Source organism: Hippichthys cyanospilos, chromosome 9 (assembly GCF_059441005.1).
Source record: "Hippichthys cyanospilos isolate Australia breed blue-spotted pipefish chromosome 9, RoL_Hcya_1.0, whole genome shotgun sequence".
Lineage (NCBI taxonomy): Eukaryota > Metazoa > Chordata > Actinopteri > Syngnathiformes > Syngnathidae > Hippichthys > Hippichthys cyanospilos.
In genome coordinates, this window is record NC_142377.1 from 16,429,046 (window position 1) to 16,454,651 (window position 25,606).

The 25,606-nt window shown below is 39.3% G+C and overlaps 1 protein-coding gene and 1 long non-coding RNA gene across 6 annotated transcripts in view; one reads left to right on the plus strand and one right to left on the minus strand.

Moving 5' to 3' along the window:
* celf4 (CUGBP, Elav-like family member 4) overlaps nt 1-25,606 on the plus strand; it is a 99,820-nt gene that overhangs the window by 25,639 nt on the left and 48,575 nt on the right. For all 4 annotated transcript variants that reach the window (XM_088422977.1, XM_088422976.1, XM_088422979.1 and 1 more), the window contains exon 2: nt 724-806. In XM_088422977.1, coding sequence (XP_088279103.1) covers nt 724-806 — 83 coding nt within the window. The remainder of the gene's footprint in view (nt 1-723; nt 807-25,606) is intronic.
* Nucleotides 1-25,606, minus strand: part of LOC148419139 (uncharacterized) — a 43,980-nt gene that overhangs the window by 467 nt on the left and 17,907 nt on the right. Inside the window, exons 2-3 of one of the 2 annotated variants that reach the window (XR_015866577.1) lie at nt 961-1,064; nt 740-842 (exon numbers count right to left, since the gene is read on the minus strand). This is a non-coding gene — a long non-coding RNA (uncharacterized LOC148419139). Of the gene's footprint in view, nt 1-739; nt 843-960; nt 1,355-25,606 lie in introns of those variants that run through there. The other variant, XR_015866576.1, reaches the window with a different exon arrangement.

Genomic DNA, 25,606 nt, shown 5'->3' on the forward strand with positions numbered 1-25,606 from the left:
CTGCGCTCACGCGAATATGAATGCTCCGTGTGCAGTTGCTGTTGTAAGGCCTGTCGGGCACAGAAGATTCCATATTTCTGATTGGAATAATGGCGACGGGAAGGGACTAATCTTTGTGTTAAACCAAAAAAAAAGTGTTTAGTTCGAAAAAGAATGGCTAATCTTTTTGCCTTTTTTATGAAATGTTACAGATCAAACCAAGAACTGAATCATATGTCTTTTATGGTTGCGTTAGAGATAGACTCATTGCTTTTGGCACTGATATTCCAATCAAAGAAGTTTCACATCAAAGGGACCGTGTTGAAAGAAGACACTAGGAAGCTGAAATTTCACCCAAATTGTGACCACAAATCAAAGTTCAACATGGCACGAACACCAAGTCATTTTTTTCAGGCACTTTGAAGCACTTAATTTGATTCTGATATTCACCTTTTACCTACATAAACACTGCAAAAACGTAGTTAAGAGTTGTTAAAAGTTTATTTATATATTTTTTTTCTTTTGTAAATGTTAAAAAGAATACTGTTTTAGATGTAGGATCTCTTTCCCAGGATGGGCTTTGCAAAACATAATTTGAGAAGTACTGTCAAAACGTTGGTTTGTGCATTTTCTGCAGTGTGAATCTGTTGATTGGTCTTGTTTTTGAATAAATAGATGGAAACGAAACCATCCTTTTACATATTTCCATTCACTGAATAATTCTTCTTCTTTGCTGTGTTCCAGGCTGTGCCTTCCTCACCTACTGTGCCAGGGAGTCAGCCCTGAAAGCCCAGAATGCATTGCACGAGCAGAAGACCCTTCCAGGGGTAAGCTGTACAGTACATGCGGAGCACAGTATTGGCCTGGAAGCAAAGCCACAAACAACACATACACAAGAAACGTTAGATTCATGGTGGCACTTATGTATTCATTTTTCCCATACAAATGCCTGACATTTATTTCAAATCAAAGGGGACTCACCATCTTTGCCACGCCTGTCACTTTGTGTTTATCACTGGCTGTGCTCCAGACACGAGCAGAGCCTTCCCTTCGCTTACCGTCCTCTTGCTCTTCCTCTACCGTCACTGACAGTCACACACACATATAAACCCACAGGGAGAAACCACACACAGCATCACATCATAGGCGTACTATTTATAGTCCTTTCTCCGGTTTGTGTAAATGAGTGTGCGGCCAAGTGTGTTGCTTCCAAGCAGCCGCGTGTGGGCGAGTGTGTGTGAGAGAAAGACGGAGAGGGATGGGGAGCCAGCGGGTGCGTGGATGACGGCTATTTGTACATTTAAGTGCGCGCTCCGCATCATGCGCGCGCGTCATGAATGTAGCGCGTCTCCTCGACAGATGTTCACGTGCTGCAGATGTTAGCAGTCATGTAGGACGCACTTGAAAGCCGTCTCTTATGAATGTTGAGCTGTCGTCGGTGCGTGACAGTAGAAGGGATTTTTGACACTGTCAAGGGAGGAGCTACATGTTCAATTCAATATGTGAGTGGGGGAGGGATTATATACGGCGGTGGTTCTCAAATGGGGGTATGAGTAGCCCTGGGGGTACATCAAGGCAAATCAGGAAGGATGTGAGATTTTTATAGGGTTACTGCAGGTGCAGCAAATACATTTCAATGCCGTGCCAGGAACGTTATAGCTTGCTTTACAAAATGAGAGCAAATTAATTGGAACCAAAAGTAACACTGTATCATTGGGATTTTAAAGTACCTGGGGTGGCATGGATCATTGGCAGGGTGGACGTATCCCAAACAAGAGGCTGCAAGTTTGATCCCTGACCTTTGTGACCCTGACGAAGTGTCCTTGAGCAAGACACTGATCCCCCAGTTGCTCTTGATGCTGCATCAACATTTGGTAAATGGCAAGTCAGTGTGAAGCATTTTGAGTGAAAGTCCATATACCAACTTTATTTACCCCCTTACCAGCACAAATAATTTGTAGTTGTATTTCTTGGTGTATTTTATTTAGCAACTAAAAATAGATAGTTACCTGCAGTAAAAATGTGTCAGTATTGAAAATGTGCATCCATTTAAAACTTAGCAAAATAAAGCTTACATTGTTTTGGAAAGGAGTCACTATAAAACAATTTAGCCATACATTGCTTCACATTCTAATCAATTTGCTCTTCCTTCGAAAAGAAAAAGCTACTGTTTCTTTCAAAGTGACCTTTAGCAGACACCGTACCTTAATTTGCATCCGGCAACATCTTACATGTGGTGTACAAACAGCTAGATATGTCCACTGCATTGTAGGAGTTTTTGCGTGTATTTATCTCTGCAATTAATTTTTGTCCAGTATATACAGTATATGCTCATGCACCTCAATGCATCTTTATGTGCACAGATGCAAAGCAAGTTCATACGCGATCATGCACACACGTGTGTGTCAGGAAGTTTTGATGTGTCTCTGTCAGGCCTGGCTTGCTTTGCTGCGTTGGTTTTTAATGACGCCTCTAGGGAAGCTGACAGTCGCCGTGTTGAGCGCATAGCCTTTGATGTGAGTGATTATGACATCACAGACGTGCAGCGAGAAGAGCGGAGGAGTGGGGATCCGTGCTTTCAGTTTTTTTTTTTTCCTCCACTTCCCAGTGGCATATTATTCAGAAAGAAACAGGGAGGGAGAGGGAGATACATATGGAGCGAGATTAAATATTTGGTCAAAACCAGAATGCGATTTTGTGTTCACACATTTGCTGTGACTGATGTTTTGGCCTTCGCCGTCATTGTTTGAGTGAAAACGTGTTTGTAGTGTATGCCAACAGCGAATGTATGAAGGCGTCATGGATTTTGTGGAATGCTACGTAGCGTATAAATGTAAGCACACATTTGCAATCAACTTGGCTCCGGAGGCAAATGCTAATTAGTGACACTTTTGCCAGGAAAAGGACACTCTCAATTTTGCAATTGATCGAGGGCGAGCTTAAAGTAAACAAGCGTGTACCTTAAGAGAGCCCTACTGTAGATCTTCCAAGAAAAATGAAGCGGGAGATCTGCTGAAGACTTTCGAGCCATTGGTTAAATGCTTATGCGGTTAATAAAAAGTGCAGTCCATTTGTATAGCATTGCAAGTAGCCATTATAACCTGTCTACTCATGGCGGCAGTGATGGATATTCTTAAGCAGCAATCCTCAAAGGGGATGTTACAAGTACCGCTGGAAGAACGTGAAGGCACTTCAGGGGGTACATGAGATTTTAACAGTGTTTCTGCACGCATCAGCAAACCTAATTTCATGTTTTTAATGCCCTGATAGGACCGGTGCATGTTTGTTTTCAAATTAAAAGCAAATTAATTTGTCCAGGAAGCAAGGTATTACCAAATGCAAAGTGCAAATACCATTTGCAAAGTTTTGTTTACCTTCATTTTGTGAAGTTTTATTCCGAAATATTGTCATTTATGATGCAATTTTTTGGCAGATGAGCCGGAAGTAAAACATAATGTTAGCAATCCATCTTCCCGAGTTGCTGAATAAAAAAAGTCTACACAGTTTGTCTTTTTTTTCTTTTCAAAAATGTTTTGCGGCGGTTAGGGTATATTTCGTCGAGGGTATGTTGAAAAAAAACAGTTGAGAACCACTCTTCTAAACCTATTGTCAAGTGGCTATTAAGAGCTGGATGGGTTTCAACATTTTTTTGATGTATCCCCTGTGAATTTTGTTTTTTCAGCCCACTAACCTGCGCCAACCATTTTTGGATGAAAATATATATATATATATATATATATATATATATATATATATATATATATATATATATATATATATATATATATATTTAGTAAAAATAGGCATAGTTTAATCAGGTACTACAATAGACATATAATGTAACATATTTGTTTTATTTCTGGCCCTTCAGAAATAGGATATAGGAGATATAGAATTCATATATATATATATATATATATATATATATATATATATATATATATATATATATATATATATAATTTTTTTTTTTGTTTTCATCCTAAAAAACCTCGATGAAGGCGCTGAAAATAGGATTTAGCCTGAGAAAGTCAGTCGAAAATTTCATGGCTCTCGCTTTTACCCGGTTATGTTATTTCCACCTTGTTTGTTTTCCCTGTCCCTCCAGCCTCCATCAATCCCCTCTCTCAGTCCAACATAACCAAAATCCTGCAAATGAAATCCCTTTCACCCCTTAAAGCTTCTTTCCCCTTCACTTCGCGTCCTGATGCGCTTTTTACCAACAAAGTTGCCTCCCCAACCCTTATATTCAAAAAGTTTTCCGCCGTCTTCTTTCTGTGGCTGGCAGGTGAGCCAAGAGTAGAGGGGATTAGACTCCCTAGTGGAAATGGCCTGTAAGCACGCTTGTAGGCTGTTGGTGCAGCACGGCGCAAAGTGCGTGTTTGTGCATGCTTGTGTGGTGCCGCTAGAGACTGAAGGTAAACGAGCAACAGCCTGTCGCTGAACTTCTAATGGCAGACCGAAGTTTGAAATCCCGCCTTCCGTTTTCTACAATGTTTGTTCTTGTTAGGGACACCCTGAATGCGGCAGAATACATTGAGCTTTGCTGATTTGATCTGTAGTCTACACAGATTTAAAAATTTCAAATTTCAGATGACTTTTGATGCTCATAGAAAGCTGAAACAAGCATCTCCTAATCAATAATACTGTATTCGGCTTCACGCAAGTACAGGAGCAGTTGCATCGTTCACCCATAGCGACACACAACCATGTCACTTAATCAACGTGGAACTGTTCATTTCGTTAACAGCGTAAGAAGCTCCAGTCTCGCCCCAATTAGTTCACATTCAATTCTACTGCTATATATATACTGATTTTAACAGTCAATCTAATGCTCTGCAAGTGATTGACTTCCTTTTAATTTCCCCAGAGACACTACACATAGATACAGTTCGCTGCATAAAATTACAGCAAAAAAAGCTTGCAGTAGGAAAGAAAGAAAAAAAAAAACAAATCACTCAAATTCTTCTCCATTTAGACTGTGTGTAAAGCTCGTCTAAATTAACAAACAGGTTCTTCAAAACTGGGAGTATGGATACACACACACGCACATATATATATATATATATATATATATATATATATATATATATATATATATATATATATATATATATATATATATATACAGTATATTAATTAATTAATTAATTAATCACAAGATCCTCACATTGAATTGCGATTAATCGCATTTTTCAACGATTACTTTCAACTACACTTGTAATTAGGGCTGGATGATTGTGTATACGATTTATGTGCAACTAATCAATCAATGAAACAAAGGGAGACAGTACATAAGTACATGGGATTGAATGTCTGGGGAAAAAAAACTAATCGGTCTTTGGCCTTCAATGAGTTAAAGATATGCAGTACAGAAAATGGATGGAAGGATGGACAATAACAAACACCCCAACCACAAACCCACACACGGTACACAAATGGTGCGTGCTCGTGTTTTGTACATTGACACAATGCAGACCGCTGATGGCAACGACACATGCACTCACTCACACCGCAAGGACTTCTCTTGTAACGGTAATACAAATCTCTTCACAAACACTTTCATTGAACAACCTGATACTCATGGAAAGAGAGTGCACAGAGAGCGAGAGAGTAATACAGCGCCGATTGACTCACACTGTAACAGTGAGACTGATGAAAAAAATAAAAAATATGGAACCCTGTGAATCAATGTGTCATTTCTGACCACATACACACACACATGTAATCAACACATGCACTAAAACACATTCACATGCGTGTTTTCAGCCCACAGGCAACAAATAGCAGAAAATGATGGGAAAGCAAATGAATAGCAGCAAAGAGGAAAAGGTTGATGAAGCCGAGTGGGAAGCGAGGTGCCTCTGTAACGACTGATTGGTTTCTCAGTCCTCCGACGGCACCAGCAGCCTTTCTCCCAGTTCAGATAATGCCAGGGAAAGAAATCTATGACATTGATTGGCTCTTGTGACCCAGTTTCGTGGCAACGTCGTCTCAATAAGTCGCCCCTTTAAACTCCATACCAGCCATGGTTGAACCGTTCACGGGTTTTCGTTGCCCCCCCCCCAAAAAAAAACAACAAAAAACAATCCCCAACCAAGTGTACACACTTCTTAATGTCAATGTAGATTTGTGGCAGTGCTATAAGCCAAAGAGCTTATCATCAATTATTCTAATCACCCTGCTCCAAAAGAAAACCTTTTGCCACATGCAACTCTCCAATTCTCATACTTGACACAACATGTTCAGAGTGATACAAGAAAAGCACATAGCCTAAAACATCAGCACCGCCTTTTTGGTATCCATAAGGGTGTGCGCTTTATTAAGAACACAGATCGTTTTATAGCTAAAGACCTGATGGGCAATTTATTACCAGTCAACATTTAAGAGCGCTGCCAAGAGGGAATAAATAAACAATATCCAGTGTCCAAATAAAATCGGCCTTTTAAGTGGAGCACTATGAGGTGATGCCTTTCAATGCGGCCATAAACTACAATCAAGAGGAATTTCTGTAGCCATACTAAAATAGGAACTAAAAAATACTGCAATATTTGTATATTTACAGGATCTGCACTCAATCGATCTAAAACAGGAAATACTAATTGTTTTTCTGAATAAGATGGCAATAGTGATTCAATTAAAATTGTCTTTATTTGTGGCACTTTATTTGTGCACTTATGCTAGTTAGTTAGTTAGTTAGTTAGTTAGTTTTTACCACTGTTATGTTCTCCTGAGTTTTCTGTGTTCACTGTGGAGGACATTTGCATTTGGTCTATATATTGTGACTCATTCAAGCGACTCTACGAAATCCTAGTGTGCTCAGTGGAGGACTCCCTGGCCTTTTCAATTAGGTTTCGCGTGTTTGGGTGGGATCGACTTTTTAAATGGACACAGCATTGGGCAGAAATTAATAGGTTGGGTCTCAAGAGTAAAATTAGACTTTGAAAAGCTAATTATCAAACAAACACCTTAAATAATAACAAACATACAATGTTTTCTTCCAATAAAATGTGTTGTTTTTGGGTTTTTTGGGGTTTTTTTTGGGGGGGGGCACTGCCTACGTTCTACCAAATTTTGAGTGTTTGGAAAGAGAAATGTGAGAACATGGTTAAGCCTGCCTGAGAAAAGTGTATTAAGTGTACAGTGAGAGATTTTACAGCCATAAAACATATAAAAGAAACTAATAAGAACTTAGAAAACATAAAGGAAAAGACAAGTATATAAATAAAATCTAATAAATGAGAAAACACAACAAATGAAAACCATATTAAATGAAAAAAAGCACTCTTCACATATTGCGGGTATTTTTCTGAACGTAACCTCAGCAATAAATGAGGAAACAGTGCTTTTTCTTTTTTTTTTCTTTTTTCTCCGTAAATAACAAAACTATTCTTAGGGCCCTAAATCCAGCACTTGGTGAGACATGTTTTGGCCTTTTGTACAGTTAAAAAAAAAAAATACCAATTACTCCGACTAACTCTACATTAAGACTTTGCTTATCTCCAATGCGTTTTTTTTTTCCCAAAAAGCTCACTCGGTTCTAAATATTCTATTTGCGCGTTGACGGTGTTTGTCTAATAGTACCTGCATAGAACCTTTTTGGTGAAGTCAGTGGAGAGCCTATTATAGGTTTGGCAGTGTTGTAGGTGGTAGAGTTAATGCTGCATGAGTGGAGCTTCTTGCTAATGATTTTTAGACGCCGCTTCCCAGGAGTATCGGCAATAGTCCGTGCTGCTGTCAATTCCTTCCTCCGTTTCCAACTTCTGAAGGCGGACTTTGATTTTCTTCTTGTACCCGCTGGTGGAATCTCTCTTTGGCCTTTTAAGTCTTGTTATCATCTAGTCGAGCAGTCGGCTTTGCCTTGTACTCGGCGGTGTTTGGGATAATCCCTTGTCAGTTGCGAAAATTGTGATTTTTGTCGTCCGTTTTCAGGAACGTTCAGGCTTTCTTTTCTTGGTTGCTGAGATGAGTGGGAGGCGTTTTAATACTGGAGAGAGCCGCCGACGTCTTCTGCCGTTGTGCCGTAGACCAGACGCCATCTTCGGCCATCTCGTGTCTGAATGGCCTCATTATGGTTGGGCTTTAGGCCTGATGTTACAACCTCCCATTACCAAGCGGACTTTGAGCAGATTGTAATGAGAAAAAATGAAGAAAGAGTCATCCGTCTTCAGGCAACGCTTCTCTTTACAGTAGTCCAGCGGTACAACTAATTTCAAAAGTGGTGCATTGGACCCTTTAGGCCTAGAGATTGATGACCCAAATGCGACATTATACACCTTTACACTACTGGGCCATATTAGAGGATGTGTAATGATATGATCTAGACAGTTTGTTTAATCTCATTAGGAGAGGAAAATGTGCAGTGTGGGCATGGACTCCCCAGTGTCACTTCTAAATGAACAATTTATTCACTCTTTCTTCTACGGGGACATGCCTGCTGCAGTTGCATGTTTTTTTCTTTTAGAACTTCGGGCATTTTGGATTATTTTAAATATTGTACAAATGTGTGCATAGGTATGCACACATGGGGTATTTTCTCATCAGAACGAATGATGCCACAGATGACCCCATTTGATATTATCCTATTTCCTATATAGTCGAGAGCCACATCTTTTGTATGGTATAATCATACTAACTAGGGATAGACCAATTATCTGCCGGGGCAGATATCCGCCATATTGGTGCATATCAAATTTGGCCTTTTTTTTAATTAATCTTACAGTTGATAAACTCTGTCTTTATGCTTTTGATTGTAAATTATGAAAAGCACATTGAAGACATCTTTTGTATTTCATGCACTATATAAATAAAGTTGCATTGCCTTGTTTTGAAAAAAAAAAAAAGAAAAGCATATCTTTAAAATCTAATACTTTGAATAATCTAAAGTGAGAGTATTGTCCTATGGTCCTATGTCCTATCAGACTCAGGATTTGACTCAGATTCTTTTTTGGTGGGATTTGTGAGCATTACGAGTGTCTATGGCCGGGGTCACCAATGCTCCCCCCCAAGTATCACATGGGTAGCCTGTGCAAATAGCTCACAAGTGATAGAACATTGAGAGTTTGTAAAAATTCTACAAACAACTGTACATCAATTACATTGACATTACATATTAAATTCATTATTTCAGCAGTGCGTATCCAACTGTGTATCAAAACTTGACTTGGACTAGAGGTCAGGGACTTAACTTGGAACCTAAAAATGTGAACGTGACTTGGACTTGGCTTGAAGAATTGAGGCTTGGTTTGGATTTGGCCTTAGAGACGTGTCTCATCTCTGCTGTAAAGCAGCGAGACTTGGAAGGATTTAGAAGTATATCTTTGCTTATGCGATGGGAGTTTCAGAGGACAGTACTGTATGTTTTTCTTTTCAAATTAAAAGCAAAATAAGTGGAACATGAAGCAACATTCCTAAAACGGTGTCATAGTGACGCCTTTGCAAATCGTCACATTTTGTTGAGTTTTGTACGGATTGATATCGAGTTTTTTTTGTGGCATAATTTTGAGGCAGATAAGCCAGAGATAAAACAGACAAGAGTTGCACGATCTAGCTTCTGGGGTTGCCGAATCAAATTTATGCCTGATACCATTACAAATGTAGGTCCATAGTTTATTAAATCAGAGACGGATGGTACAGTGCTGTGTTCTGAGTCATTATTCTTTTTACCATTCAAAAATGCTTTGCACTGGTGAGGGGGTACTTTGCTTGAAAGTATTTCACAGGGGTCGCATCATTGAAAAAAGGTTGAGCACCACCACTCTACAGCTCCCTGTGGACTTTTAATACAGCGTGTCTTGATAACAGCCAAGTGGCATGTTTATGGTGTCTTCATTTACTGTCCACAGTAACGTCAAAGAAGAAATAATAGCTAACAGAAAACAATAAAACCTGATATATCAGACTCAAAATGTTATCCATTTGAGTTGTGCTCTCCAGACAGTATTGAGTCCGCTATGAATAACTTTCTTTCTCTTCACGGAGTGTGATTCACAGCTTGCCGCCTCTCATCATCAATGCGGAGCTTGGAAAGTTCATTGATGCCGTCCGTGGTTTATTTGCAGTTTACCATGCAGCTTGTTGTCCTTTGCATCTCTCTTTATCAGCCTTATTACCCTCTAGTGAAGTTTTTTTTCCTCGAGTTTACAAATGAGGGATTGAATGAGAATGGTGCTATTATTAGTGTGAAATTAAAGTTCACTGAGAGTTGTTGACTATTGGCCTTTTTTTCCCCCAACAATAGCATAAATAATTAAAATGCAATTCTCTTTAATGTACCTTATTGAGACAATTAACATTAGGTATCTCTTGTTTACCAAAATTGCTTTATAGACTTTTAGAATAAAGCAGATCAAGTGTTTTTAATCGGATGATAATGTTGCTCTCTACCATAATTGCTTTGGTTCGACATTCAAAGTCTATTGCAGTGCTTTTTAAGTGCTATTTCAGACAGTGAACACAAAGAAAAATACTGTTCCAGTTTGAGCAAGGGCTTCAATAATGAGAGCGGCGGAAAGAAAAATGATTGTGTCAGCTTAAAGAAAAATGGCAATTATCATCTTTTGCACTGTTTTTTTTCTTGTCTTCTTTTTATTTTACCGTAACAGTCATGGCAGACAATCTTCCAATTACAGACAACTAAACTTGTCATGCAGTGTGAACACAGCAATAGAGGTAGTGAGCTGCACTCTTTTGGAAGACTTATCTTGTTGCTGAAACAGAAATCAACCACGGCTTTACACCGACAGTAAAATGCAAGACAATCAATGAATGCTGCACGGAATAGAAATAAACACGATACACGTATATTCTGCCTTCCAGCCAATCGCAGGGCACATAGAGAGGAACAACCATTCACGCACCCAATCACACCTAAGGACAATTTAGTACGTCCAATACGTAATCCCATAACAGAAATTCCATTCTCTCCATTTGACCATATCAAGTAATTAGCTGGATCGAGAAGGAAATGTTGCAGGAAAATCTTATTCCAAATGCATTTGTAGCAGCTGGTGAGCTTGCGGCCGGCAGATGTGATAATGACACAACACGCCAGCAAAGCCATGATAGCGGACCGCGACTCAGGCAGCTTTTAATAATTGATGGCAACCAAGGACCCGCATTGGCCAGTAATTGCATTACCGGTCACTTCTCAATAGCAATTTGGGAAAGTTGTGCTGATGTGTGCTGGGTGGCGATCAATAGACACTGGCCAGAGAGGGTGTTTTCCCCCTGATCCTCTCACCACACTTTCGTGTTATATTGAGAAATAAAGGGATTCTAAACTTAGTTTACCATTTATATATATATATATATATATATATATATATATATATATATATATATATACACACACACATATAATACACACATATATAATACACATATATACAAATACTGGCGCAGATGACCCCAGAAAAAAAATCTTTGTTTTTGCCATCTGAAGTATAATAGCAATAAAGTAAGCATAAGCAAATTATTTTTCTGTCACTTGAATTTTTTTTTCTGTTTTAGACTAACCTGTAACCGGTATAAATGCTGTAAAAAGTGGTTAAGAGTTGTTGAAAGTTGATTTAAGTTTGTTTTTTGTCTTTTGTTCAGGTTAAAAATTCTAGTTTCAGGTTTACTATTTTTTATAGACGACGAGTGGAGCGTGAAAGGTTTTCTCTTTCCTAAAGAGGGCTTTGCAAAAAATGATTGAATAGCTTTGCTTTAAAACACATTTTTCCACTTACTGTCACCGAAAATGACATCCCATGTGCTGCAATCTACAAAATGGTTTAATAAGTTCAGAATGTCTTTAAATGGCAATGAACTTGAAGTTGTGTTACATTCCTTCTTATTTTTCTCAGGAAAAAAAGCTAATCCCTATAGATCGAACAAACAACAAATATTTCATAAACGCGACCAGTCGAAAAGGTAGACTCAATCCTCCGATGCTCTTTGACTCCCGATCACTTGACAAACGGCGGCGTAGTTATCTCGGCGACGTCCGAAATGTACAACTTTGCTTTCCCCCTGCGAACGTTCCACTACATTTGATATCTCAGCTGCCTCGGCATCTCAACTCTCACCTGCTACATCTGCTCTCTTTCTCACCTCTCATCTCTTCGGCCCCCCTCCCTCTGCTGCGCTATGCTAGAGGAGGAGAGGAAAGCAGAGGAGACAGTAGATTTGACATGCTCCAAATACAGCCTGAATGTGTGTGGGCTGCTGTCATCCAAAGAGAAAAGACACAGCAAAGTATTCTCCTCTTTTGTGGCCGAGCATGAATGCCTATGCGTGCGCCGCACGTGACCCGGCGCGTACCCATTGAGGCAAACATCGAAAAATGCGCCTTCATCAAAGGTCTTCTTTCTTTCTCTCTCCCTTTCTTCCTTCACACTCTCTAATATCCCTTTTAGCGCGGCTTTGTCGGCGTTGCCTTTTTCCGTTCTCGCCGTAATGTTGCGCCTTTGTGTGCCCGTCTCTTTTGCTGTATGCGTGGCCTCTTTCGCATGTGCTTGGCGGGGTGTGACAGCATTGAGAAGTCACCAAAGTGGTAAATGATGATAGGCCATCCATCATGCTTTATGGACTCTGTATGGTGCTGCTGTGGCGAGTGGCTGCACTGTGCAGGCTGTAACTCAGAGCACTCCATCCCTCCATATAACCTGGCGGGGACTCTGCTGGGAGACTGTTTATGTGTATGTGAGACACACGAGGAGTGTTGCTCTGACTCACCCTCTAGCGTGAGTGTGTGTGTGTGTGTGTGTAAGAGAGAGAGTCCTCCGTGTGCATGAGAGAGTCCTCCGTGTGTGAATCTTCACTGGCCTCATGATCCTGGCCTCTTTTCTATTATTATTCACCTGTCAAACAACTGAATGCATAACAACTGTCAGTGTGTCACATCTTCACTGCTTCTTTTTTTATACAAGCGGCCATATTCACAGCTTCTGTTTTTGTTTTGTGTTTTTCCGGGAAATACTTTGAGAAGGTCAGGGTGCCGCGTTCTGTTTTGCAATAAATGGCATCCATTACACTGGGGGACACAGTTTTATTGTTAGTTAATTCTGACATATTTCAACTCGTTCAATTCCAAAGATGTATTTTTATGTTTTTTAATGTCCAGACATGGCTAAAGGAAGGTCTAAAAATGGCTGCTACTAAAGCACGACTAGAATCGATTACTTAAATACAGACACTAAAGTAATCGCTTACTTGAGGCGATCAAATGTTAGTGATCAGTTACTGTATGTCTCAGTATCCAAACTATGGTCTGGGGGACCATTTGTGGCCCAACATCCACATCATACTAAATTCACATTTTGACATAGCCCACGGTGCTGTTTTTAAAAATGTGATCAAGACATTTAACAAAAATTGCATGCATAATTGATTTTTTACAATGTTTGAATTAGTAAGATAAAAAAAGCAACAGCAAGTGTTAATCAATTCTTTTGGGACATTAAAACCTCAAGTAAGTGATTATTTTTAGTAGCTTAGTACAAATATTAATCATTTATTAACGCTAGAGAAACTGATTACCTTACTACCTAATTAGTTTAGAGTTAGATTACTTTATGTATTAAATACTGGAGTGATCAATTATTTATTACTTAAGGAAATAATTGATTACTTAAGTAATTAGTTCATTTAGTATCCGCCATTTTAGACTCTTCTTAAGCCAGACACTTGAAAATTTTATGAAAAATATGAATACATGAGTACATGGGATTGAATGCCTGAATAATATGCCCTTGGGATTGAATGAGTTAAACAAATTCTTCGATGCAGAATCCAAAACTGTTCTCAGATTTTCCAGAGCACCAGGTTTATGAGCTATAGAGTCCTCGTTTTCTAGTGTTGTAGTCAAAACAGGCTTTCAGTCCAAGACCCATCTTGAGACCAATTTTCAGCTAATTCAACATGTTGAATCATTGCCGGCCTGTGGTGACATTTGATCACTTTGATTGGCTGTTAGCTAGTGAATCATTGCAAAAACGAGTAACGGCTAATGCTAATAAACGGTAAGCGAGAGGAAATCCTTGACATTTTCATCACCCTCTGCATTTTGACATGCTACATGTCTTTATAGATGATTGCGAAATGTCTATCTGTATATGAAACACTAAGCTAGAATAGATACAGGCTTCAGAAAGTAAAATCAAAGCATAAAAAGTAAGAGAACATGCTATGGCCATGTTTACAAGGTTGAGAGAAAGGTCAGCGCTTATTTTTCATTCTCACTATGCTAGTTTTCTGTTAGCGCCTCATGATATATCGTGTAAATGACTTTGGCAAATATCCTACGTGGCCAGCGATATATTGATAGCACTAACTTATTGGGAGCTGCACACATCTCTCACTGCTTTGTCTCAATTGTGACTGCACAAACAAGTTGCCACAGAGATGGCAAGAGCACTTCTTACTGCAGTCTGATTATATAACCATACTGAGTTATCTTCACGAGTAGCCAGAGCTCAATAACACAATCTTTTAACATGCAAGGACAGGTCTTGTGGAAGTAATAAAGTTTCCCCAGCCACAATGCACTAATTTTATTATTACACTAAGGACTATACCTTGAGATTCACAAGTCTTCTGAATCATTAACATACCGCCGATTGTTTTGCAAGGAGCCTCACTTGCTACCTTTTTCCCCTCTTCTCACTTTTGCATAATGTCCTCCTGTCATGCACTTTTCCACTCTTTTCTTTTGTCACCTTTACACATGAAAGAACAATTGCTCTGACAGCATTCACTCCATCTCCGTGCCTCTCTCTCCTCGCCTGCACTCACCCTGATCCCGAGGGAATCGCACCGACTGAAGCAAGTTTCCCACAAAAAAGTCAAATAATACTTGTTTTATGTTGTGTTTTTGTTTTCCCCACCCCTGCCTACCTTTGTTTTCTATGCGTGTGTGTATGTGTGTGTCCTAACACTTTCTGCATATTTGACAAGGGCCAATGACACACGGCGCACTTCCACGCCTACCGAATGAAAACGTGCGGCTTCATTATTAAAATAGTGTCTGGGGAGGACATGGAGCGGCAGGCAAAGTTTGTCAGGGGGGTTGTGTGCTGATAACATTTGTATGTTCAGACAGCTTGTTAGCATACTTGTGAAGACAGCAAGTCAACAGTATTTCCACAGAGGCTCTTGAGAAACTTTGAGAAAAAAAAAGATACTTTGCTGACAAGTGAAGGTGTTCCAACGAGTGAACAGATGTGGCCAAAAACAAAGAGTACAAAGAAACATTTAACTGGAAACAATTTTAGCTGTTAGCGACATGATTTTTTATTAGTATGAGCAATGCCAAGGGTATTTGAAGAAATAGCTCGACTACCTCATTCTCTATTATATTTAATTGTATTATGGAAAAGTAAGTTTGCTATACAGTAGCTCACAAGGGATGGGACATTGTGATTTCCCTAGGAATGTTTGGGAGGTGGCCATTCAAAATAAAATTTGATAATTGCATAGCTTTTTGAGTTGACAGCAAGTGGCAAAGTGTGTTTGTTTTAAAAATTAACAAGAAAAGTACCATATCCACCATATATGAGTATCATATTTCTCAGAGTACAAGTCGAGATAGCTTATTAAGTCGAACCCCCTTTGTTACGTCATTTTGGGTGAATTTTACAAAAACGCCATTATAAGTATACCCCCGACTTTAGTGGGTACATAGACCATGGCTGTCCAATTGTAACACGTAGTGTGTGTTATTAAAATCATGAAATTACGATACTGAATGATGAAATTACGCCCCAATTTCTTCATTTTATCTTACACGAGTATTCCTCGAGCCCATCGAGTTTGTTTGAAATGGAAGTCTTCAGTGATGATTTGCTGATCATCTTACTTGGGACGTTCTTTACCCAAGTGACAACTGTTTTGAGATCAGAGCGTGAAAAGTTTGCTGTTTCTCCCTCTCACCCGCCCACATCCATGCCGGCTTGTTCAAACACACATCTAAGGGCTGAAGGAGACAAGTCAAGCCATATTTTCCTTTTCATAATGCGTCAAGGTTCGCCAAAAAAAAAGTTTCACACAGCCCCGTTATTGACAACATAGAGGCAATTAGGCGACGCTTGACAAAAGTGCATTTTTGTGATGTTCTGTGCAAACGCTGTTATATGAATGCATACTATATCGAATTAGGGGCATATAGTCATTTTAAGTCTTGTAAATGACATTATATTACTTATTTCGCCTTTGAATCAATGTTATGTGGAAAAAAATGATTTGTTTCTATGTATGCGGTTATCAGTCGATCCCCCTAATGTGAGAGTTGAAAATGATGGGGGAACAAACGACAAATACGGTAATTTCAATCCAAATTTTTTGGATGGCGGCCACACTCAAGAACTGTGGTTTCAAACGAATTGTTGGAAGAGCTTAAAAAGTAAAATTAAAGCCAATCAATCAATTCAATGTGCTAGGCGGCTGAGAAAGATCGTAACTCACTTTTGGAAGTCTACCTAATGTTTGTCTTAAGCTTCAGCAGTGCACTTGCACAAGCATCTTTATGAACGTCACACTAAGGAGGGAAAAATGATTACATCTGCAAAGCAGACATGGGTTGGAGGAGAGGGGGGTCAGAATTGGAGTGGGGGTGCACTTTGATGGATTATACCTATTTTGAAACAACCTTTCATAATGTTTTTGGACAGGATTCTAACAAGATCCTCTGTTACAACCATGACTAAGTGTTTCGTATCCAGTTTTTAATTGTATTTACAAAATGATTGATGACCAATGAATGAACACAGACTTTTTAACTTGGGTTTTCATCAATTTGGGACGTGAAATTACTTTGTTGCAGCATCAGCTACAAATATAACCAAGATATCTTGTCTTATTCATGTGGCTGGAAAATGTGTTTTATCTCATTTCTGTACCAATTCTCAGTTGACAATCCTATGGACAACATGCTGCAGCAGTGTTGCTAAAACATAATAAAGTACAGATTATTACATTTAGCTGAAGCCTATTTTCGCTGATTTGAGGTGAGAAAACAAGGCGAGAAACCAGATGCAAGCCAGTTGAAGGCGCACATAAAGAAGCAGCCGTTCACACTCATGTTCACACCTATGAATAACTGAAAAATAAAACATCACACAACATTATGTTCACAGTTCAAGTTTGTCAACATTTGTTTCGTGAAATCTCCAGCGATCGATTTTGGCGTTTGCCTTTATTTAGAATGATGTGTTAACTGTTGTCACATGAATGGGAAAGAATGGGGTAGGTGTTATTTATTGTGTTTGACTAGCAACATTTTAACAGTGCATACAAATGTGTGCTTACAAAGTTAGAAGCTAAAAGTGAAAAGCTAACGGCAGATTTGCACACGTAACCAGTGATATACTTTATGGTACATTAATCATTATATATTAAAACTCAGTTACAGTAATCAGTGTGCTACGTTGATTAATTTAAAGATATCTCGGTTTATTTGGGTCTCGCGTTTGTAGGGGGCATTTTAGGCTTGTTGTCTGTTGAAAGTCTAAGCTAATATTTCTAGCACTGATTAGCATGCATTCTATGAGCTCTGCTGCCCATAGTTTCGGCTCACTGGGAACCCCCGTCACAAAAATAATTGGGTAGATCACACGAGGTTGGCTGCCGGAAAAGTCGATTTTTGGGCACAGTATGCCTTTATCTCCAATTTTTTTCAAGCTACAAAATTATTAAAAAAAACTTCCAAAGGTGTAAAGGGGAAGAGTATCAGACCCATATCAACCCCATCCAATTAAAAAATATACATATTTTTATCAAACGGCATAACTCATTCTCGCATTGAATATTTTCATTCACATGGACGACTTGAGTTCATTCAGAGGATTAAGAATCTGATTCTGAATTGGAAACAAAAGGAAACGGTCCAAGAAAGTAAGTCTTGGACTAAGTCTTTTGAGTGAGTTGCTGAGAGGTGTGAGCTTGTAAAGTTACTCAAGTAAGCAAAGACAAGGATGTCGTAGTAACGTATTCTCAGTAGGATGTTGGAGATGTGATGCATGCGCGGTTGTGTTCGCCCTTAAGCGCTTTCGGTCCCAATTAACAACCATGCTCCACGGCACGGTTGTCTTTGGCGGGGATCCACGCCGACCGATAATTCATTTACACATCTTCCTGAGCAGTAAAGGACTTAAAAGTTCAGCTCCGCTCTTGCAGGGCCACTTAGCGGAAACATAAGTTGTGTATATTTTCTCTCTTAATGGCTGCCGTGAATAGCTCTCCCACTGCACACTAATAATTAAAATGCCTGCTTCTTCACCTTGGTACATTCTTAAATTCTAATCTCCACCGTTCCTGTTTATCTTTCTATTGATTCAGAGGACACCTTTCATAGGGTGGAAGTCAATGCTTTTGTAGTTTTGGAGTGGGTTTCCTATTGATCCTGCCGAATTTGTCCTCAGTGCTCCGTCTGGAAGAAAGAGACCTTAATCCCAAATATCCAGTGACACTTATATCTACATGACTAAACCCAAACAGTATTTGTCGTCTTGCTTCTAAATCAGTCTTAAATAGGGTTTGTCACATAAAGCGCTTTGCAACGCACCTCGGAGCAAATAAAACCAGGTCCTTTGTGGACGGGCGGACCAAGTGTGAAACATCTGCATCGCTCAGTCATCATTGCAGTTGGGAAAGGCTTGTTAAAGCTTCCTTAATCTCAAAGACATCTGCTATTCCAACAAGTATAATTGTCTCCCTATGGATAATGTCTTCCTATACTTTAAGTAAGCTTTTCCCGCAGATGGCCCTCTGTTTTTTTATGTGTTCTGACTCGGTGACTGTCACAACTCACGCAATCTACACAGTTGGTCTTTTATTTGTCGCCATCATGAAGTGTGCACCAGAACATTATTTTCCAAGAAGTAACAACCCATTCAAATAATCGTCAGGTAATTTGCGACGCGTGCATTGCGGTCTATTAAAACAACAATAGATAACCTTCCATGTGGGCGTCAAGAGACGGCGGGAGGCTTACTGTAGATCATTTGCTGATATATTCTCACCGTGGCTGTCCCTGCAAGAGCGAGCTTAGTCACAAAAACAGATGTTCGCAAAAACAAATATGTTCGTAAATGAAGGCTCCCGTGCTAATTATGATAGTCGGTCACAGGTTTTACACACCGGGAGGGCGGGGCAAGTACATATTTGACTGGTTGGAGCGCATTTCTGATGTTTTCTGAATAAACATTTTCAATTTACAGTCATGTCGTACTACTCTGCATTATATTGCTAAAATTGTGTTTTTTGACCATGAGAAGCGCTGGATTAAAAGCCACAGCCTCCATGGACAATTCTATTTTGGGAAATTTCCAAATACAGGGCGCTTTGAGGTCTAAGGCGCAACAAGTTATAAGGCAAAGAGATAAACCAATCTTTTTTTTTTTTCACAGCCGATTTAAATGCCAATTATTGGTAGTGAAGTACACCGATAACTGACATTCAAAATTACTGAAAGAAAAAATTAATTGGTGACAAACCTTTAAAGAAAAACTGTGAAATATCCATCCATTCATTTTCTATAGCCGCTTATCCCCACTAGGGCCGCTGGCTTGCAGGTGCCTATCCCAGCTGTCTACGGGCAGTAGGTGGGGGATACCCACCCCACCCCAACAACAATTCACACACCCAAGGACACACACTACCATGCACGTGTTTGGAATTTGGGAGCTGAAGCCACGCAGGCATGGGGAGGACACGCAAACTCAACACAGAGAGGCTGGAGCGAGTATATGTTTGCGACCACAAGGTGAAAGTAAATAGAAAGTAATTTGACGATAGTAATTTGAATCTACACCTAATGATTACTTGATAATAAGGTGCCCGTTTTATTTTTTGTTTGTTTGTTTTTGTTTTTGAAAAGTTGAAAAAAAAGCTTGAGAAATTTTGGAAGTGGTTCTCAGTACAAAACATGTGATGTTATCTTTCTCATTTCTCACATATCTCTTTTGTGTTCAATCCCAAGTTAATGCGTATTGTAAATTTATTACAAGGCAAGTATAGATAGTGTGTTCACTCACTGACTGTAGTCGTCAATAACGACAGTGTACCTGTATACCCTCAAACGTTCGCTGTATTGGTTTTCTCACCGCATGAAGAATTTAAGGGCGTTGTTGTTAAAGTTTCAAAGTACACAGTGCACTCTAAAATCTACTTCGGTGAACAATAAAGACATTTTTAGGTCCCGGGCTGCTGGCGCCTGTCATCTCTGCATCTTTGTTGTCTCCCGTATCCATGCATGGCATGCCGGGGACCAGCAAATGTGTTTCTTTCTTTCTTTCTTTCTTTCTCATGAGACAGAGTGCTGAGAAAATCTGCCAGTGCTCCAAGCACAAAACGCTTATATTTCAACACAGCCCAGATGTTGAGACTCTCGCTAAAAGTTCTCTTGTTCTTTAATTAAACCTTTTTCCAATCTCGGTTGGCCGCAGTCTCGGTCGGTTCTCTACTGGAAGTCTTGGAAGTATCACATAACTCATCAACTGGAGGGTATTATTGAGAGCTCATAAGATAAGAAGAATACGTAAGATAGCATAATGTACATTTACTTATATACGTATATTAGAGGTTAAGCAATGACTAATCACTTATCAATGGCTTTTGGATCCTTGATAACAAACATTTCGGATGCCTTTTCAATCTAAAGTTGTCCAAATCTTTCCAAATTTCAGCTTCTTACCAGTAAATATGTTTAGCTTTGTGTATGGCCGTCCATGAAAGCAGACTGATTTTTTTTTAATGTATTTTTTTTATTCAATACATCAAGCAAGAAAATATTTGATAGATTAATTGATTATTATACAATAGTTACAGCCCTATCTGTTCTATTGGAAAGTCCTCGCTACTTTTCTTTACACCGTATAAAATATCTTTTCACAGTACTATGAATATACTCATAACTGTGATCATTTAGGCCACCGTAAGCACGCATGACTTTCACTGTTCAAAAACTATTTCTGATATTTCAAAGTCAAGATATAGAAAAAACTGTATTTGAGCTAAATAGAGTCTGCAAATAAACTGTGAGCTATAGTCACCCTTGCGTGGTAAAATATGTGCATTTCTAGAAACCCCTTCTACTAAAGTTCGAGGTTTGCCAAAGACGGCAAATACATTTTCCTTTGTTAAAACCAACTACACAACCAGTAAACCACAAATCTCCAATTAGAAGATGTGCACGTCATCTTAAGGCTACACAAATAGGTGCGGTGATGAATTATTGATAAGATCCTGGAGATAACGTTCACCCTCTAATTGCATGCCATCATCACCAAGTTGAAACTAGTCCCCGTGTTCCTTTAATGTGATTACACGTCCCTAATTGTCCTGTTATTAGCCTGCTTAATTATTCACAACAAATTGACTCTAATTGGCACAGGACCGCAGTGTGTTGTCATTTAATCACTTTCTTAAAGGTATGTTTTGGCTTTACATTCGCCAAATGTTCTTAATGTTTTTTTTAAAAGACAGACGCATTTTGCCGAGGGCTTTTCAATTTTATTTATACAGTGGATGGATGGATAGATGCATAGATGGATAGATGGATAGATGGATAGATGGATAGATGGATAGATAGATAGATAGATAGATAGATAGATAGATAGATCATGTAAATCTTTCAAAAATAAGGGGGGAAAAAAATCACCTAAATCTTGGTTCTCACCTAAATCTTTATATGCTTTAAACAACTTTGTAGGACCAGTTTGGGGAAGACGCTTATCTGTCGGCGCGTTATTGTGCCCCAGAAATGTCAATAACATGCTTGGGTGCATTTGGTGTGGAAGAACTTGCAAGCTCAAACATCAACTCCATCAAACACCTTGAACTGAGAAATGAGATCATGAGCCAACATCAGTGCTCTATCTCTGACCTTACAAATGTCCTATAGGGTTGATCGCAATTGCGCTAAAAGCTATTTTTAGAACAGCGCGCTGTGTGTGCACTGGCCATTTTGCTTTTGCATAAAATTTGGAATCCTCTCACTATGTAATCACAAATATTCTTAATGGGCATATTATAGATACAGCAAAACACGTGTCTCGCCATCGGTGACTGCGATCATAAGAAGGGAATTTATTTCACTTTTTTCCAAAATCCGTGAGGAATTGAGGAATGTCTGTCATGGGTTTGGTTTCGGGTAGTTTCGTGAAAATGACAAATATACCTGGACAAAAATAGCAATAGTGATGTTTCTTCCAGAATACCCTCCTTAAGGTCTCTATTTTAATTTCCAAAAGAATAAAATCCACGTGTATGAAAGTAAGTGTACATGCACATTGTTGCTCGTGTTTTTATGAGATAGCCTTGCTAGAGCACCCTGGTAAAAGCTGTCTAAATAAGATGGGAATCCTTGCCTCAAATGACATTTCTTCATGTAAATGCACTTTGGAACTAGTAACAGACAAGAAAATGTTACCCTACAGCACGAAAGGTATCTTAAATCTAGCTTACGTACAGCAATGTTGTTTAAAATGTTGGGATTTATCATCCGAACAGCTTATCTTCCACAATCTTTTTCTGTAATGAGTTTATTTATCACTTCTAATTAACTGTATTAAAAGCAAGTTTTACATGTGAGCAGAGAACATACCACCAATTGACAGTACAGTATTTTATTTGATTGAGTGGAAAAGTGCATCTTTTGAACTTTTTGTCCAAAATTGTCGACCTGATATGCATGCTAAAGAGCAAATGTGACGTAATTGGATACTGTGGTACTAATATTTAGGCAATACCTTATCTTCTTCTCGTTAAGCAAAAGGAATTCCTAATGCATTCTGCGTATTGTGTTACCTGCTAGCTGGGCCTTACAAGCATTGTTTTGTTTTGTTTTGTTTTAAATATATTCTTCTGCAAAATGAGGCCACACTGTATTACCATTCATAGTACGAAATTTCCAGGCAGCATTTTTGCTGTTTCTCCCATCACCTCCTGGGAGCTCTTTTGCTATAATTTTCATACATTATAATAATCCCATCTCATCCGCTCTTGCACGGTGTTTAATTCCTTCTTGTTTCCATCAGACCTTGCTCTTTTTTTTTTTTTTATCTTCCCCTTCCTTGCTGCAGTCCAAACCTCCCGGATGGTCTTCCTCTATCTCTCAAGTCTCACTACACATTCACCTGTCCACCCCTTCCCCCACACACACACCATATCTTCCCACCTTTCCCCTTCATCCCTCCAAATACACCCCACCACGACTGCATCCCATCAACAGCTTCTTATCGTTCTCTCTGCATTTGCATCATTCTCACTTTTCCCTCTCTCCAACTCTTTACCGACATGAAATTACCTTTCTCTCTCTTTCTCTCTCGCTCTCTCTCTCTCTGTCTCTCTCGCTGTCCCTCTGAGGCATGTTTAATTAAGCGTAGGGCTATGTGTCAGTGAGAGAGAGAGGAAGAGAGAGAGAGTTGCTATCTAGAGCAAGCAGAGCAGCCAGTATGGATTCTTGTCCTCTCCTGTTTTTTTAATTCTCCCCTCCCTTTGGCCTGGGCCAGCCATAATTACCATGCTCATTAGCAGCAGAGGGAAGACGTGGGGGTGGGGGTGAACAGGGGAGTTGGGGGGGAGGACAGGTGAGAAGGTTAGAGGATCATCTAACAGTGGATGTTCACGTAGAGACTGAGTGGACGACTGGGGAGTTGTCAGTAAAGTCAGACTGTCAATTTTGAGAAAGTTTTGTAGAATTTGTCTACAATGGAGTCAGGGCACTTGCTTTTTAGGATGCAAAAGAAATCCCGCAATGGCCCAAAATGATTGATATCCTGGCAAACTTTTGAATTTGCAATGTTTTTTTTTTTCTTTCTCTCATTGAAAACGACGTATGAGATATTACCACCGTATTGATGACCCCTAAACTACAGCCTTCTGGCCAGCTATCATTTTAAAAAACAATAATTAGGTAATTTTGTGTACTGAACTTGTAAAAGATATGTCTAACTTTAAAGTAACAAATCAACCACATTTTTTTAAAATTATTTTTCAATAATGATCTATAAAGCCCCATTAGCCTAAACTTGCAATTCCGATTAATGGGAGTGTCCTGCCCCACATACAGTATATCACAGCATTGAAATGTATCCGTCAAGATTCAAACTCTCTGATATTAGCACTCGTATACAAACAGTCTAGCCCAGGCTTCGATCCTATGATTATTATTATTATTGATGTTGTTATTTTTCACACCCTCTTTTGTTGAGCGTATAGTGTTAAGAAATCGATCCAGGATATACTGAAGCAAACTTGAATCATTACACTTCAAAAAGTATAATTTCTTTTTATTGGCTTTGTTACAGTTATTTTTTTTAGGGTCCTATAATTTATTTTGTTCAACCCAAATGTTCAGAATAAATGGCTCATACAGTATTTTCTCATACCGCTCTTGCAAGTATAACTTGATCAATTCTCTTCTAACATTATTTTATCGTTACTTCTGATATTGTATTGGATCAATATTGGTGTCGGACAGTATCGCATAGTATAAGTTGCAATATCATAATCGAAAATTTGTATCGGGACAGCCCGGTTGATTAATTTTGTGTTTGTGGGATAAGCAGGAAAATGCACCTGTTTTTGCCACTTATTGGCTCGAAAAGACATCAAAGTTTCCCAGGGCTCATGTAACGACCAATCACAACTCACTTTGCGAACGTCACACTAAATTCAAAAATTGTGAGCCGTGATTGGCAGTTGAGTGAGCCCCAGCCACTGTGCAGTCACGTTCAGTCACAAGTGACAAAATGGCCGCCCCCTGAGATGTATAAAAAGGGGTGGGTCTTGCTGCTTGATTCATATTTCACAAATGTGATTCAAAATGTCGTGTTTCAACTAGTGAGGGGGGCATAGAACATATTGGAAGTGAAAACGTTTGACTCGACTCCCCCTTTACAGCGTTGCGTTGATCACCGTGTGAAATTACTGTGTACAGTCGCAATTGCAAGCCTCCTTTGGTGACTGCAATCTTTTATGGAGCATTTCTTTATTGATCTCCATGGAAAACAAAATGACTTGCTGCTGTGATTTACTATCTATAATTTAAGACAAATTGCTATTTGACAAATCATTTGAAACCTTTATGTTTTCTTAAATTACATTTTCGGCCTTTTAAAAAATGCAATTCAGTCTATCATACGCCATGGCATCAATAGACAAGACGACCGAAGCATATGGGAAGTGTTCATTCGAGGCTGCAGACACAGAAATAGAAAGTAAAAGTAGTTTTCCATCCCGACTTGCCGCAAGCTACACAACACAAGGTTATCTTTTGAGACTGGATTATTAGTTTTTTTACGTAATGAGTTTGTCTTGCTTGCGGAACACACAACCGCAATTTCGGCTCTGTTAATTTCTCAGGGAAAATGTCGCGGTGGCAGGTGGGGATGATTCAGTGCTGATCTGCTCCCTTGTGAATAGACTGTTTAATCCTTCAGGTACTTGCTGTTTGTTGACACTTAAGCGTTGTTAATGAGTGCTTGTAGAGAAAGAGGCGAGTGCTGAGCGCTGCGTTTGGAACGAGAGGTTCAGAGAAAAGTAGGGCAGCCGCAATATCATGCCATGTTCCGTTTGCACATGGCTTGCCAAATGCACATGTCGTCCTGGCTGGTGTCAAGTGTGCTGATGCACACACCTTACA